The sequence below is a fragment of the Podarcis melisellensis genome, assembly GCF_964234715.1.
Source record: "Podarcis melisellensis genome assembly, chromosome: 4".
Taxonomy (NCBI): Eukaryota; Metazoa; Chordata; class Lepidosauria; order Squamata; family Lacertidae; genus Podarcis; species Podarcis melisellensis.
Window position 1 is genome coordinate 12745007 of NC_138531.1, and position 14689 is coordinate 12759695.

Below are 14689 nucleotides of genomic sequence, written 5' to 3' on the forward strand. Positions count from 1 at the left end.
ATGTCTTATACATGGGGGTGTCCAATACACGGAAAAATACGGTATATGAAGCTACTTCAAATAAAATGATACCTCTGGTTAAGAACTTAATTCGTTCCGGAGGTCCGTTCTTAACCTGAAACTGTTCTTAACCTGAGGTACCACTTTAGCTATTGGGGCCTCCTGCTGCCGTTGAGCTGCCGCTATGCAATTTCTGTTCTCATCCTGAAGCAAAGTTCTTAACCCGAGGTACTATTTCTGGGTTTGCGGAGTCTGTAACCTGAAGCGTAGGTAACCCGAGGTGTTTGTAACCCGAGGTACCACTGTACACATATAAAGGGCTGTCACATGGAAGATGGATCAATCTTGTTTTTTCCTGCTCTGGTGGGTAGGACCTGAACTAACAATTTCAAGTTACAAGAAAGGAGACTAAACATCAGGAAGAACTTTCTGAGAGTAAGAGGTCTTAGACAGTGGAACGAACTCTCTTGGAAGGTGGTGGACGCTCCTTCCTTGGAGGTTTTAAAGCAGAGGTTATATGGCCATCTATCACGGATGCTTTAGTTGAGATCCTGCAGTGCAGGGGTTTGGACGAGTTGACCCTCACAGTCTCTTCCAACTCTACAATTCTATGATTCTAACTGCTTTTTACTACATTAGCAGTCGGATCCTGCAGTTCTGCCCGGGGATTCTCCTGCATTTGCTTGCGATGAGGATGCATTTATTATTGTTCTGCATTGAGATCCTCTTGCCAGCAGGGCCACTCAGTCACACTGCTGACAATTCCAAGCAACGCTCTCATCTCCATGTTTCTTCCCTCTTGCAGATAATGGGATTAGCCTTGGCGGAGAAAAGAGGCGGGGAAAAGAAATGAGTCCAGAGAAGCAGCCAGTTGGGTTTGGGTGCATGCAAAGAAAAGAGGGGGAATAATTCAGGGGATAATTCAGACGGAAATTCCCAGGTGTCAAAAAAGGTTATTTATGTATGCCACTACTGCAGCCAGTGTTTTGTTAGCCCCAAAATGGAAAAGGAGGGAGGTCCCAACCAAAGAAGATTGGCAACTCAAGTTGACAGAATATGCACAACTTGCAGACTTAACATATAGAATAAGAGAACAAGAAGAACATAAGTTTATAGAAGATTGGAAAACGTTTATTGAATATGTGGAAAATAATTGTGTACAGCTGAAAATGCTGGCAGCATTAAGATAAATTCAACAGTGTAAACAAGTTTTGATGGATGCAATAAGGGAATACTGAATGGTATAGTTTTTGTAAAATATGCAAGGATTTATGATATATAAAATGAACCATGGAAAGAGAAGGAAGTAAGTCAATGATATCTGAAGGATGTAAAATGAGTATTTTAAATTGTATGACAGAAAAGTTAATAAAAATTATATATATAATTTTTGGGGCAGGCCAAGCAGGGAGAAGGGAAATGGGACTTCTTCACTTAGGCCCTGGAGGCCTGGCTCTCCCTTCCTCTGCCCCGCTGCTGTCTTCTTTTGAAGGTGGCCAGAAGTTTGTTGCAAAAATTAAAATGCATTTAACATGCCCAATTCCAGGAGCGCATTTCTCTTTTGGCCTAGCTAAACATCCCACCTCCTGGTTGCAAGGAATAAAGTTTGCACAGGCATGCAGCATTCGAATTTTAGCCCGCATTAGAAGCAAATCCCAATGTCTCCAATACAAATTCCCAAGCAAATTGTTTAGTTTTGCAACTTTATTTCCCGCCCTGGGCCCTTAGTAAGCTGTGTAATCGATCTGTGCATCTTAAAGTTACGTCTGCATTGATTAAGACTGCCAGCTTTAATCTGTATAACTGGTGGCTTAATTAACTTGCATATAAATCACTGGGGGACAGCGACAGGGGATTTAACAGTGCAATCCTCTCTATGTCTATTTAGAAGTAAATCTAATTAAACTCAATAGATGATTATTGTTATGTACTGAGTTGAATAGGATCCAAACTGCAGCAGTCTGATTGGTCCTAGAACAATAGGATCCAAAAGGCAGCAGTCTGATTGGTCCTAGAACAATAGGATTCAGAATGCAGCAGTCTGATTGGTCCTAGAACAATGCAGCAGTATGATTGGTTGGCAGGAACCACCCAATCATGCTCCAGATAGAAGTGAATCCACAACCTGATTGGTTTACAGTAGAATTCCGGAATTAGCCAATCATGTGCAGCCCATTGTGTAAATAATGTATCTGAAGCAGATACTTTGAGGGGACTTTCATTCATTCCTCCTCACCACTATGAGCTGAATAAAGAGCATGAAATCACTTTGTGACTCTGAGTATATTTCACTGATTATTATTATTAATTGAATTTATATACCACCCTATAGCTGGAGGTCTTGGGGCGGTTCACAGAAAAGATCAACATAAAAAACACAATATATGTAATCAAAATAAAAACAACCACCCAGTAACACCCGCCCCCCAAAAGAGCCACATTTTAAAAGGGCACAGCTATTTTGCAGGTTGTGTAGAGCCAGGAGGAAGATAATAATAATAATACGTTTAGAGAAGATTGGAAAACCTTTATTGAATATATAGGAATTTATTGTGTACAGCTGAAAACGCTGGCAGCGTTAAGATAAATTCAACAGTGTAAATCAGTTTTGATGGAAGTAATAATGGAAAACAGATTGGTATAGTTTTGGTCAGTGAAGGGGTACGCATGCCCCTACACATTTTGCGAATCCTTGTACTTTTGTCCATTTACTGCATTTATTTTTCCCGATTTGAGCTATAAAATGGTGATTTTCTGGAGTCACAATGAGAGTACCCCTAAACATTTATTTATTTATTTTAGTAAAAGGCGAAAGATTTATACGATCTGAAGAGAAACCAGAGTATTTATTTTAGAAAAAAAGCACTGTTTTTTTTTTTGTAAAATATGCAAGGATATAAGATATGTAAAATGATCCATGAAAAGAGAAGGGGAGTTATCGATATTTTAAGAATGTAAAAATGAGTACTTTAAATCTTAAAACAGAAGATGCAATAAAAATTAAACATATACTCAGTATATATAAAAGGAGGGAGAATCCGACCGGCTAGTTACCTCCTAGCTTGCAGCGGGTTTGCAGGGTCCGGTTTCGAATTGGAGAGAACTTCCCTGTGGGGGCGTTGTGTGGTGTGTGTGGTGTATGTTGTCTGCGGGGGTTGGACTAGATGACCCTGGGCGGCCCTTCTCCCTCCATCCTCATACGTGGTCTCGCGGCCGCCTCACCTGGCCTCGAAGGAGCCCAGGCGGGCCGCGGTCGACTAGGCCCCGTTCCCATAGCAACGCGCGCGACGCGCCGCCAGAAGCGCCAGGCGGCCGCTGGGCCTAGATCCTCCGGGCCGCGCAGGAGGCTCCTTCCCGCCTTCCCCTCACGCGGGGCCGGCCGGGGATGCGAGGCGACCCCGGGGGAGGGCGGCCGGGCCCCACTGCCGACTAACGGGCCTCCTCCTCTCCCCCCCCTTTTGTTCTCGAGCATGGCTGCCCCGGCCGAGTCGGTCCCCGCCTTCCAGTTCCGCCCGCGGCTGGATCCCCCGGACTGGCGGCGCCTGAGCGCCGTGGACGTGGAGCGGGTGGCGGCCGAGGTGGACGTGGCGGCGCTGCAGGAGCACCTGGCGCACGTGGCCTTCTGCGACGCCGGCCGGGAGCGCTGCCCGCGGTGCCAGGCGCCCGCCGACGCGCTGCTGCTGAGGCTCCTCCGCCTGGCGCAGCTGAGCCTCGAGTACCTGCTGCACTGCCAGGACTACCTGGGCGCCCAGCTCCGCGCCACCCAGGAGCTGCTCAGGGCCGCCGACGCCCACCGGGAGCTGCTGGCCAAGGACGTGGCCCGGGGAGCCCAGGAGGCCCGGCTGCTCCGGGAGGAGTGCAAGAGGCGCAAGAAGATCATCGGCACCCAGCAGATGATGCTCCAGGCGGGCGCCGCCTGCCACCAGGTGGGCGCATGGGTGGGTGTGGGGGACAATGGGGGCAGGAGGGGAGGGTGACCAGTTTATCTGCACTTGGCCCCTGGCAAGGTGCCCCAGGGCCAGTGGCCAACCCGCCGTGCGCCCTTTTGATGTTTAGACCTGTCCGACTCTTCCTGACCCCATGGACCAGAGCGTGCCAGGCACTCCTGTCTTCCACTGTCTCCTGCAGTTTGGTCAAACTCATGTTGGTAGCTTGGCCAACCATCTCGGTCTTCCCCTGCGTGCAAAGGCAGGCTCCGGAGGATTGAGCAGATGAGATCAATAGTGGGTCTAACGGTCAAGAAGGCAGCTTCTGCACGTGCAGTAGAGGGAAGTGAGGGTTCATCAACTTGGGAAGGTAGCCCATCTTCTTGTTGTTTAGTTGTTTAGTCGTGTCCAACTCTTCTTGACCCCATGGACCTGAACACGCCAGGCACTCCTGTCTTCCTCTGTCTCCCGCAGTTTGGTCAAACTCATGCTGGTAGCTTCCAGAACACTGTCCAACCATCTCGTCCTCTGTCATCCCCTTCTCCTTGTGCCCTCAGTCTTTCCCAACATCAGGGTCTTTTCCAGGGAGTCTTCTCATGAGGCGGCCAAAGTCTTGGAGCCTCAGCTTCAGGATCTGTCCTTCCAGTGAGCACTCAGGGCTGATTTCCTTCAGAATGGATAGGTTTGATCTTCTTGCAGTCCATGGGACTCTCAAGAGTCTCCTGCAGCACCATAATTCAAAAGCATCAATTCTTCGGCAATCAGCCTTCTTTATGGTCCAGCTCTCACTTCCATACATCACAACTGGCCCTTTTGTTGTTTAGTCGTGTCTGACTCTTTGTGACCCCATGGACCAGAGCACACCAGGCACTCCTGGTGTGTGATGGATGCCAACAGTGTTACTCTGAACCCCAAGAATTGATTATCATTACCTTAGATGGGGTACATATACTCCTGTGTTAAACTAAACACAGAGGGCTAATAGAGTTCTGCTCCCTAAACAATCCTTAATGAATAACAATAAGACTAGCCTAAAAGTGGCATTACTGCTGTGTCTTTTTTAGATTTTCAGAACTCAGGATAATCATGTTTTAGGACGCTATATTAGCATAGGTTCAGTATGTTGTGGTACATCTCAGAGCTCTGGTTATAAAGTATCCACAGAAATTGTGAAAGTAGAATCAAGAATTGGAAGAGGTGCCCTGCCTCTTTAAGACTCCCAAGCAGTGCAGTAATTTTTTTCAGTTTCACATCATTTTAAGCCATAAACATTAAATGTTGTCACTTTACGGGACGTGTGTTGGTAGTTTTCACCATATCCATTGAGAACAGGGCAAGAAGTGAATGGGGCCAATGTTGAAATGCAGTTGCTTTAAGGAGCCCAGCTCCAAACAATATCCCTTTTCACTGTGTGGGACAGCCTTGCAGTTACATATAATCAATGTTTATTTATGAATAAGGTCCATTCAGTAGCTCCATGCAAGACCTATCCCCAATATGCATAAAACACTAATGTACCATGAGCTAAAGTAATTGAATGAAGGGTAAAGCATGCAACCGCTACATGGAATTGGCAACATTTCAACATGAGTGTTTGTTTGGATCAAGATATTTCACAGCTGATTTAATACATTAAATCCTGATACGTTTTAGCAGAAGATATCTGTGGCTTGCTGGCATTTCCCTGGCACTCAGTCCTTGACTATCCAAGCTTTGCATGTTCTTGCATTTATCCAACAAAAATGTAACTTAATTATTTATGCCCTTAGGAGCTCTTTCAAGGAATTTATATTTAATCACATAACATAGCAGCTATCAGTTGCAGGATTTTAAATAGTTGATGGGGATTGGGAATTCAGCAACAAGAATCTGATTCTGAATCCACTGAGCCATTACACACATTTCACATCATATGAGCTGATCCTCCTAAATGTATAGTAGCATGTCGTTGAAGATGATGTGCAAGTTTGAAGCGCATTAAAAGAGCAACAGATTTTGAGAGCATGTGTCTACAAATCAGAAGCAAAATAATCTCCCTTTTGTACCAGCAAAATCTGCTCTGGTGTTATGTCCACCTGCCCCTAAGTAGCACAAGTCCTAGATGTCCTTTCCTAGATGTTGGACGTGGGTGACGCTGTGGTCTAAACCACTGAGCCTCTTGGGCTTGCTGATCAAATGTTTGGCGGTTCGAATCCCCGCAACTGGGTGAGTTCCCATTGCTCTGTCCCAGCTCCTGCCAACCTAGCAGTTCGAAAGCACACCAGTGCAAGTAGATAAATAGGTACCGCTGCAGAGGGAAGGTAAACGGCCCTTCTGTGTGCTCTGGTTTCCATCACGGTGTTCCGTTGCGCCAGAAGTGGTTTAGTCATGCTGGCCACATGACCCGGAAAGCTGTCTGTGGACAAATGCCAGCTCCCTCGGCCTGAAAGCGAGATGAGCTCTGCAACCCCATAGTCACCTTTCACTGGACTTAACCGTCCAGGGGTCCTTTACCTTTTACCTTTATTAGATGTGCTAGCTTTGGGATAGCAGCCGCTGCCTTGATTTTGTTTCACATTCTAGTAGCGATAGTATTGACACTGTTTTTCTCTATCGCTGGCACGGTTTTTGAAAAGGTGATATTTGGGGGGGGGGGGTTAATGGGGGGGGGAGAAACCTGCCTACCATAGGATGCAGGTAGATCTATTGTATCTATCCTATTGCATATCTATCCTATCCTATCTATCCTATTGCATAGGATGCAAGAATGATCTATTGTAAGTAGTTAGTTGTTTACACATTGGCACTCTGATCCAAATATTCTTACTGGTGCCTTTCCTATAACACTGGAATAATATGATGGTTTAGTCCAGAAACAGGCACATCCTAAACATGTATTTACGGGTGCAACTGTTAGGTTCAGGCCAGAGTGTTGGATAGAGTGCTGGAGCTGGACTAGGACTTAGGAGACCTGAGTTCGAATCCTCACTCAGCCGTGAAGTTCACTGGCCTTGGGCCAGTCCCTGCTTCTCAGCCTAGCCTACCTCATAGGGTTGTTGTGGGGATTAAATGAGGAGAGGAAGAACCAATGTGCCCCTCCTTAAGCTAACTGAAGAAAAAGGTGGGAGATAAAAGCAATAAACAAATGGATAAAGGTACTTAATTCTTCTCCAAAGCTGTAATTCTGTGCCTAGTTACTGGAGTATAACGCCCAGGGACTGCTGATGCTAGCATATGCATAACTGATAGCAGGATCAAACCCATTCACGATCCAGTTAGAGCCCTGTGCCTGTCCTTCATCTAGCAGCCAGGACTGCTCATGTGATAGTGCTGATCAGTTGTTCAACACAAGAAGGGATGGATTTTGATTTATGCTTCTCCACCCCTACATCCTGAAGAGGACATTACTGCTGTTCTTGATAGTCTCTCCAATGATTTTTCATGCAGAGCACCAATTTGCCGAGTGGAACATCTCCCCTTAGGTGTCCCACATGCAGGGATCTTAATATAAAATGCACCTCCTAATATAAAACGTGTCTAGTTGGCAAATGCAGCATTAGCACCATTAGTGCTTCCAGTAGCTTGTGTATTTTTGGACCATGTACTTTGTCACCTTTGAAACTATGTGTTGAGAAATGAGTAAAATAACAAAAGTATTTGATGATTGATTTTTGTGTTTTGTCTGTTACTGCTAAGTCCATTTAAGTGCTTTACATATTTTCTCAAGAATACAAACCTACGTTGAGAATGGGCCCCGGACTAGGGCTGAAATATACAGACCTAATTTCTTACCATAGTTGTATAGGTGGATTTTTGTTGTTGTTTAAACAAAACTACATTTATTTTACAGTGTCAATTTTGTGACAAAGCTTTTATGAACTATTCCTTCCTGCACAGTCATTTGCAACGTCGCCACGCAAAGGAACCACACTCTGGTGAGTTATGAAGCAGGAGAGGAAATCTCAGAATGGGCAGTGTAATTCATTTTTTTCCCCTGGGTGAAAAAGCAAACAAGGAACAGCAGTGCCACTCAAAGAACAAGAGTGATTTTGAGATATAGCTCCAATCCAGCTATAGTTAATCATAAGTAACTCCCACTGAAAGCAATGGGATTTTAGTTAGCTGTTTCACTGACATCAGTAAAATTTGGTCATGACTAATTGGGCAACTTGATGGAACTACTAAAATAAACTGAGAATTTATTTATTTATTTATTTTACATTTAATAAATGCAACTCTAAATGGAAATGTAACAGGTTCACATCCGGATATTTGTCCGTTTGACATGCTTTTAAAAAATCACTGTCAAGGAATCTTGACCCAAGACCCAGCTCAGCAGTTCCATGGTGGGTCTGGATCTTGCTCAGAACCCAAGGTCTCTATCCACTCCACCAGGCCAATGTTTCGAGAATGTTTTGAACAAAACATTTTAGTAGAACCTAGACTCTCAAAGTAGCTCACAGAGCTCCTTCTTGTCGCCTTTGGCTGATACTGCTCTGAGGCAGAATACACCTGGCATTGCTGTTTGCAGAGTGGAATTTGGAAATGCATTCCTGAAGTGCCTCTGTAGGAAGAGCTGTGTTGGCCAAAATAATAAGGAAAAAAACCATGTTATCACCAAATATGTATTTCTTTTAATAGATCAGAAGCAAAAAGTGCAGACGGGTCAATTACAGGAGGAGATCAACAAGTTGAAGGAGCAGTTACAGCTCACCAGGTCTCAGTTAGAAGCTGAGCAACACGCTCACATGGTCAAGTTGTCTAAGGTAGGGCATACTCTGCATCAATACTCTAAATGCAGTTGAGTGGTATTCCAAATAATGCATTATGGATGTGATCCTGAAGAGACATACACATGGTTTAATCCCATTGAGTAACAGAGAAAATAGGACTGTAAATTTTCAAATGGCCATATTCCTCTGTCACGCAACATTCATTCCCTATTCAGTGCATCAGGCATGGATAATCTTTACAGGTAGTCTTGAGTCGCTTTGGGAACAGAGATTATTTTGATCCATAAATGGATGGAGGTCTAGATCAGTGTTTCCCAAGCTTGGTTTTCAAGCTGTTTTTGGACTACAACTCCCATCATCCATAGCTAGCAGGACCAGTGGTCGGGGATGATGGTAACTTTAGTCCAAAAACAGCTGGAGATCCAAGTTTGTAAAACATTGGTCTAGAAAAAAGCAGGCAGGCATCTGGGTAAGTAGGGACAGGAAGTCTGAAAGCAGCCCAGTTTGTGTTTGAGCAGCATGTTTTCTCAGACTGAGGATCCAGGTGAAAATCAGTTTTCTAGGACTAGGAGGAAGCCTGCAAACCTCTTGTGCCACTTGATTTCTGTTAAACTGGGAACTGTAGGACCAGAATCTGGCCAGGACAGGATGGGCTTTCCTGTTATACTTTCTGGGCTTGATGAGACATGTGACCCACACCTGAGCCTATTCCAGCTTGAGGAATAACCCACCTCCTCCTTGAACTAGCGAGCCCAACCTGGGCTGTGGGTCCTTGCCTGCCTTGCCTCAAAACTAACAGCTGTAAATTCTGGAATCCTGAGGTCAGGGGTGGTTACATCCCACTTCACCACTTGAGGCAAAACAGAATCTGGTCGTCTGTAGTGGGTGGCGCTACAGCCTATCATAGAGCTAATAGAGTTAGCCAACTGCTCCCTGCTCTGTCAAATCTTCACAGTTGGCCAGAAAGTGAGACACTTTGCTAGAATCTCTGGTTTGAGATCCCTGCCCCTTGCAGGTAGAGCAAGAGTCAAAGTGCGGCAAGTGATAAGCTTGGATGAGGCAGCAAAAGCAGTCAGAAGCCAAGAAATCTCAAAGCTGTGTACAAGCTGAGGCAAAATGAATTAATTAGGACTGGGATGAAGGTGGAAGCAAGAGGCTTTGTTAAAATTGGAATCAGCAGGGCAGAAGACAAATGTTTGGGTCATCCGTGATGGGACAAAGAGGATGCTCGGGAAGTTTAAACAGAAGCGACAATAACCAATGCCTTGTTGTACTAGCAAGCTGGCCATGTTTTCTAAAAAGATCCATTATTTTTCAATGTTAAGTGAAACTCTTGTGAGTCAGATATATTTTAGAAGAGAGATACTATCAGGAGTCAGTAACCTTTTTAAAGCTGCTGATTCTCACTTGGATTCTCAGTCTGAGCAAACAGAGGGCATGTGATTCTGCCACCTTGTTGAAGCTAAGAAGGAACCCCTGTGCACACTGCCTTGAGATCCCTGATGGAAGAAAAGCAGGATACAAATGTATAAAGTAAAGCCAACTATAAAAAGTAAAAGACTGGAACTCAAAATTTATCAACCTAGGACCTTTGTGTTGCTTGGAACTGTTCAGTTTGTTGTATCCATGAGAGAATTCTCAGAATAACATTTTAAAGCAATTTCAGGAGTATGACGAACACAGATCCAAGGAGGAGGAGATTCGGCAGTTATTTCACAAATGGAAAGAAGAAGAAAAAGACAAACTGGCCAGTGAACTAGAGAAGATGAAAGAGATGTTTATGAAGGAATTTAAAGAGCTAACTGCGAAGAATACAGAATTAGAAAATGTAAGTAATTGAGAAGGGGTTTCAGTTGGCCTGTGCACACCTTCAAGGGGTCTTGACTTGATCACTTGCTTAAAGTTCAAGACGTGAGCTTCTGGGGGAAAACACTCAGGATTTTCTAAGAGCAGAGTTTTATAAAGACCTTGGTATATTCATAAATCTAATTTCAGTCCCAAGGACCAAAATATTGCTACGTCATTTAAACACTTGCTGTGATCCAACCAAAGACCATACTTGCATGGAACCAGGTTTTCCATACATATCCTTAGCTGCATGAGGCTCTTTTATGCAAACATGTGCATGTTTCTTCTGACTCATGCAGCTTGGCCAGACTGTGAACATAAAACCTTCTTGACAGAGCAATGCTACTCATCACAGTTATGGAGGGAGGGCAAGGGGCTACCTCTATTCTCTACCCTGCCACTACCAAACAGCTCTTTTGCATTATTACTGCTTTTCTAAGAGGCCATTGAATTTACAGGGTTGGACTGGGATCAGTGTTCAAAAAATGGTAGTGGATGGATTCCTAAACATTCAAAGAAGGAATCATACAGGTTATGTCTTAAGGAGAAAGAAGGCAGAGCATGTACCCCCAGTCTGCAAAATTGCTGATTGGTGTGCCCATTGTTGTTTGCAAATTTCCATCCTCTAATACAGTACATATTTGGATCTTAGCCTTTTATCATTTTCTCTCTCTCTCTCTCTCTCTCTCTCTCTCTCTCTCTCTCTCTCCCCTCCTTCTTGCTCTTAGCATCTATTAGAAGTCCAGAAGTCTAACAATCACCTGAAATCTAATTTGGGCACATTAAAAGATAGCTATGAATTTCCAGAAGAGAAACACCAGAGTTCTGTAGATCAGCAGGAAGCAGTGCAGGCTTTAGAAAAGCAGGTAATTTAACACAAATTCCATTCCAGTTGCCTTGTTTCTAATTTGTGCAAAGTGTATTACCCTGTACATATTAGATCAGAGCTTTCCAAACTGTGTCGCAACAAGTTAGTGTGTCGGCTGCAGTGTGTAAGTGTGTTGCGTGAACACTCCCCATGCTTCTCATAGGGCTGGAAAGGGGTTAGTTCAACCTCCAGTTTGCTGCTTTTCTGGTGGAGACACACACACACACACACACACACACACATCATATAAACTGAAATATGAGTACATTAATACAATTAACTTTATTCTGTCTTACGTAGGACACTGAGTGGAAGGCTAAACTACAAGCTCTTAAAGAAGAACATGGCAGTGAAAAACGCATGGTAAACAAGACTGTTTGTGATTAAAGGGGTTGGGGAATAGACATTGGCTTGGATCCTAAAATAAGTCATCCTAAAGAAGTTAGCGGAAAGAATGTTTCTCCTCTCCTTCCCACCTCTGCCATCTATGACCCTTAAGAGTCTCTTGGGAGGATGGGAGGGCACTCCCGAATAATGTGGGAAGAGGGGCTGCAGGGGAGAAGGGGACAGAAAACTTTCTTTAACTCCCTTACCTCAGGATCCAAGCCAATCTGCTCTCACGACATTATCTAAGGACCTGGCAAACTGTTCAGAATGGGTGTTAAAATTCCCTCCTGTTGTGTTGTAGAATTCATTTGAATATTCTCATTGAAGCCATTTCACACTCCGTCTTTGCACTGAAAACTTCAGTACAGAGGTTGACTTTTTGCAATACAACCAGTTGGTTAGGGGGTGGCACCTGGTCTTGTCCTAGCCCTTGAGAAGAGCACACTTAGAAATAACTTAGGATTCTGTGCTTTGGTATTGGAGGCATCGGCAGAAGTTATTATGTTTTATTCACCTAGGAAGGGACGTAATCATGTGACCTCTCCCCCCACCCCAAGTCTGTTGCTGGTCTTTTCTCAGCTTTTCCCCAGGACACAGAAAGTTCTTTCTCCTCCTTGTTACCTGTGCTTTGCCTCAGGCCTAACCTCTTCCTGATTCTTGAAGCATCTTCTTTCACTCTTCCAAATCCCTGAGTTCCACACGTGGCTCAAGCTATATTCTGTCAGACTGGCCCTCCTAGCTTTTGCCCAGCCTTCACCAGATGCTGTAGGAGAAAAGTGACCAGAAGTCTGCTAGCAACAAGACGTTCCTTCTCTTCCTACAACAAGACACCAATCTAGGCCTCAAACCAACTATTCTTTGCAGACAGGTGTCAAACCTGTCATCAGTTCTGCCAAGATCTGGCAACTCGGCTCTAAGGACATAATAATATTCTGACCAGACCTTTATTACATCCATATTATGTCATCTACAGGTTTCAGAGGCTTCTTCTACCCTCTTGGTCCTCCAGCCCATCCCTCTGAGCAGACCTGGTACACACTGAATGTTCGCAGGCTACTTAAGGCATGTATTAAAGGCACCACTGCCTTCTGACAAAATGAAAATCTGTTGATGTCTTTTCGTCCTGCATCTGTAAGGAGATCCCCCCCCCCCGGTGCCACCGCTAGAATGTGAATCAAGGCATGTGTTGCCTATACAAGGCATATTATCTACCAACACGGTTGCACGTTACAGTCACTTCACCTGGGCTGCAGCTGACATGTTTTCCAGGCACTACAAAATAGACTGCTTTGCCTTAGCATAAGCTGTCTTTGGGAGGGCAGATGTTCCAGCATGTAGTCCTTACCCCATTCGGAATGCACGTCTGTAATGGTTCTAGGGGTTGCTCGTGCGTAAACCGGTGCAACACCTGACTGGGTTGCCTGAGTGAACCTTTTATGTCCGGACAGCCACTCGCCCGTGGCTGTCTCAATCGCTGGCAGAATCCGTCCATGGGCGTTTCTTGAACTTCTTCCAGCAAAGAAGCTCTTTGACGCCTAGTCTCCTCCTACTCTCCCTGCGCGGAAGTCTTCTGCGCAAGGAGGGTGTAGGCAGCGGAGGACCCTTACTCTCCCCGCTGGTCCCCGGCAAGGAGTCATGGGACCGCCTCGCCGCTTCCCCCATCTGTCCCCCTTCTCCACTGGTGCTACGCTGATTCTCTTCCCCAGAAGATGGGCTGCCTCTCCCCATCCCGGGACGCTCTCTGGAACCCCTCCGGAGCCCGCTCTCTCCCTCTGGCCCTGATGGCAGTTCCCTGACAACGTCCCATTGTTGGATGCCTCAGACACAGAATCGGTTGCTCCCCATGGAAGTTCATTTTGTTTTGGCACGTACAGGCCTCGTGCCTAAGCTTGGCGCTCCGTGTAACACTTTCACAAAGCCAGTAATTCCTTCACCCTTGTTGCTTGGCCTGCTCAGGCTCCTACACTCCTACTCCCCTTCTCTATTTATACTCTTCCAGATACATTTTGTCTCAGGTTTGGCTACAGGACAGAATTGAGGGATGACTCCCCTCCAGGACTGGACTTTGTGAAGAAAACAAGGTAACGCCAGTCCCTTCATTCCTGAGCAAGTGCAGACGTACTAATCCATTGTTTAATAACTCCACACACCAAACCGAACAAACCTTCGTGGTGATTAATCAGCATCTGATTTCCCATCAGCCATGCCACCAGACTTTCTTCCAGTTCCATCCATTCTTAACGGCTATTTTTTGTGCCACGGATCAGCATAATCTTCCTAGCCAAACATTGCATGGAATCACATGTAAAAAGCTAAAATCCCACCAGTCAGTTGCTTGAGGAATAGAATGGGAGACTGGATTTGTTCCCTCCCCATGTTCCCCCTTCCCCAACAAACCAATTAGGCTGGGTTTTTACTTTTGAAAAAAGGGCTCTGCCTGCGATGTATTGGATCAGAATCAGTGTTATTTTTTACCCACAGTTCCCTCTCTTCTCTTTATGCCAACTATATGCAAGTGAAATTTGTAATTTCTTTCCCTGTTCTTTTAAAGGCTTCTTCTGCATGGTTTTCCCCCTCTTTCTCCAGCCATTATGTCTTCATTTCTGTGTGTGGCTGTTTGCTTATTTACTTACTTAATTTATACCCTATATTGAAATGCACAAGGGCAGCTAACAAAATTAAAACGGCAAAAAGCAATTACGTGAGAGCTTTACACTGCTGTGAAGAGTGTAGCCTGCTAGGTCAATGAACTTATCTGTCTGGTCTGTGATGTGCTTTGTCCCCATGGTGATCCCCAAGGAGGATACTGGTATGTCAGAAACAAATCCACATTGGATGTTTTGCCCCATCTCTGGAACTTCCAGTCAACAAAGACAGGCATGTCTGGAGAAATACTCCCTTTATGCCCCACCCCCTCCCTCACAGGCGTTTTGGATGTCACAATGACT

The 14689-nt window shown here is 45.0% G+C and overlaps 1 protein-coding gene and 1 long non-coding RNA gene across 5 annotated transcripts in view; one reads left to right on the top strand and one right to left on the bottom strand.

The window, feature by feature from the left end:
* Positions 1–3132: 3132 nt before the first annotated feature.
* Positions 3133–14689, top strand: part of DZIP1 (DAZ interacting zinc finger protein 1) — a 30753-nt gene continuing 19196 nt past the window's right edge. For 2 of the 4 annotated variants that reach the window (XM_081908179.1, XM_081908180.1), the window contains exons 1-6: positions 3133–3926; positions 7756–7840; positions 8547–8671; positions 10305–10466; positions 11215–11352; positions 11655–11717. In XM_081908179.1, coding sequence (XP_081764305.1) covers positions 3165–3926; positions 7756–7840; positions 8547–8671; positions 10305–10466; positions 11215–11352; positions 11655–11717 — 1335 coding nt within the window. In that variant the 5' untranslated portion in view covers positions 3133–3164. The remainder of the gene's footprint in view (positions 3927–7755; positions 7841–8546; positions 8672–10304; positions 10467–11214; positions 11353–11654; positions 11718–14689) is intronic. The other 2 variants (XM_081908181.1, XM_081908182.1) reach the window with 1 other exon arrangement.
* Positions 11622–14688, bottom strand: LOC309368348. The gene is made up of 2 exons (XR_014167715.1): positions 13906–14688; positions 11622–12504 (listed from the first exon to the last, which is right to left on the bottom strand). It is a non-coding gene; the product is annotated as an uncharacterized lncRNA (long non-coding RNA).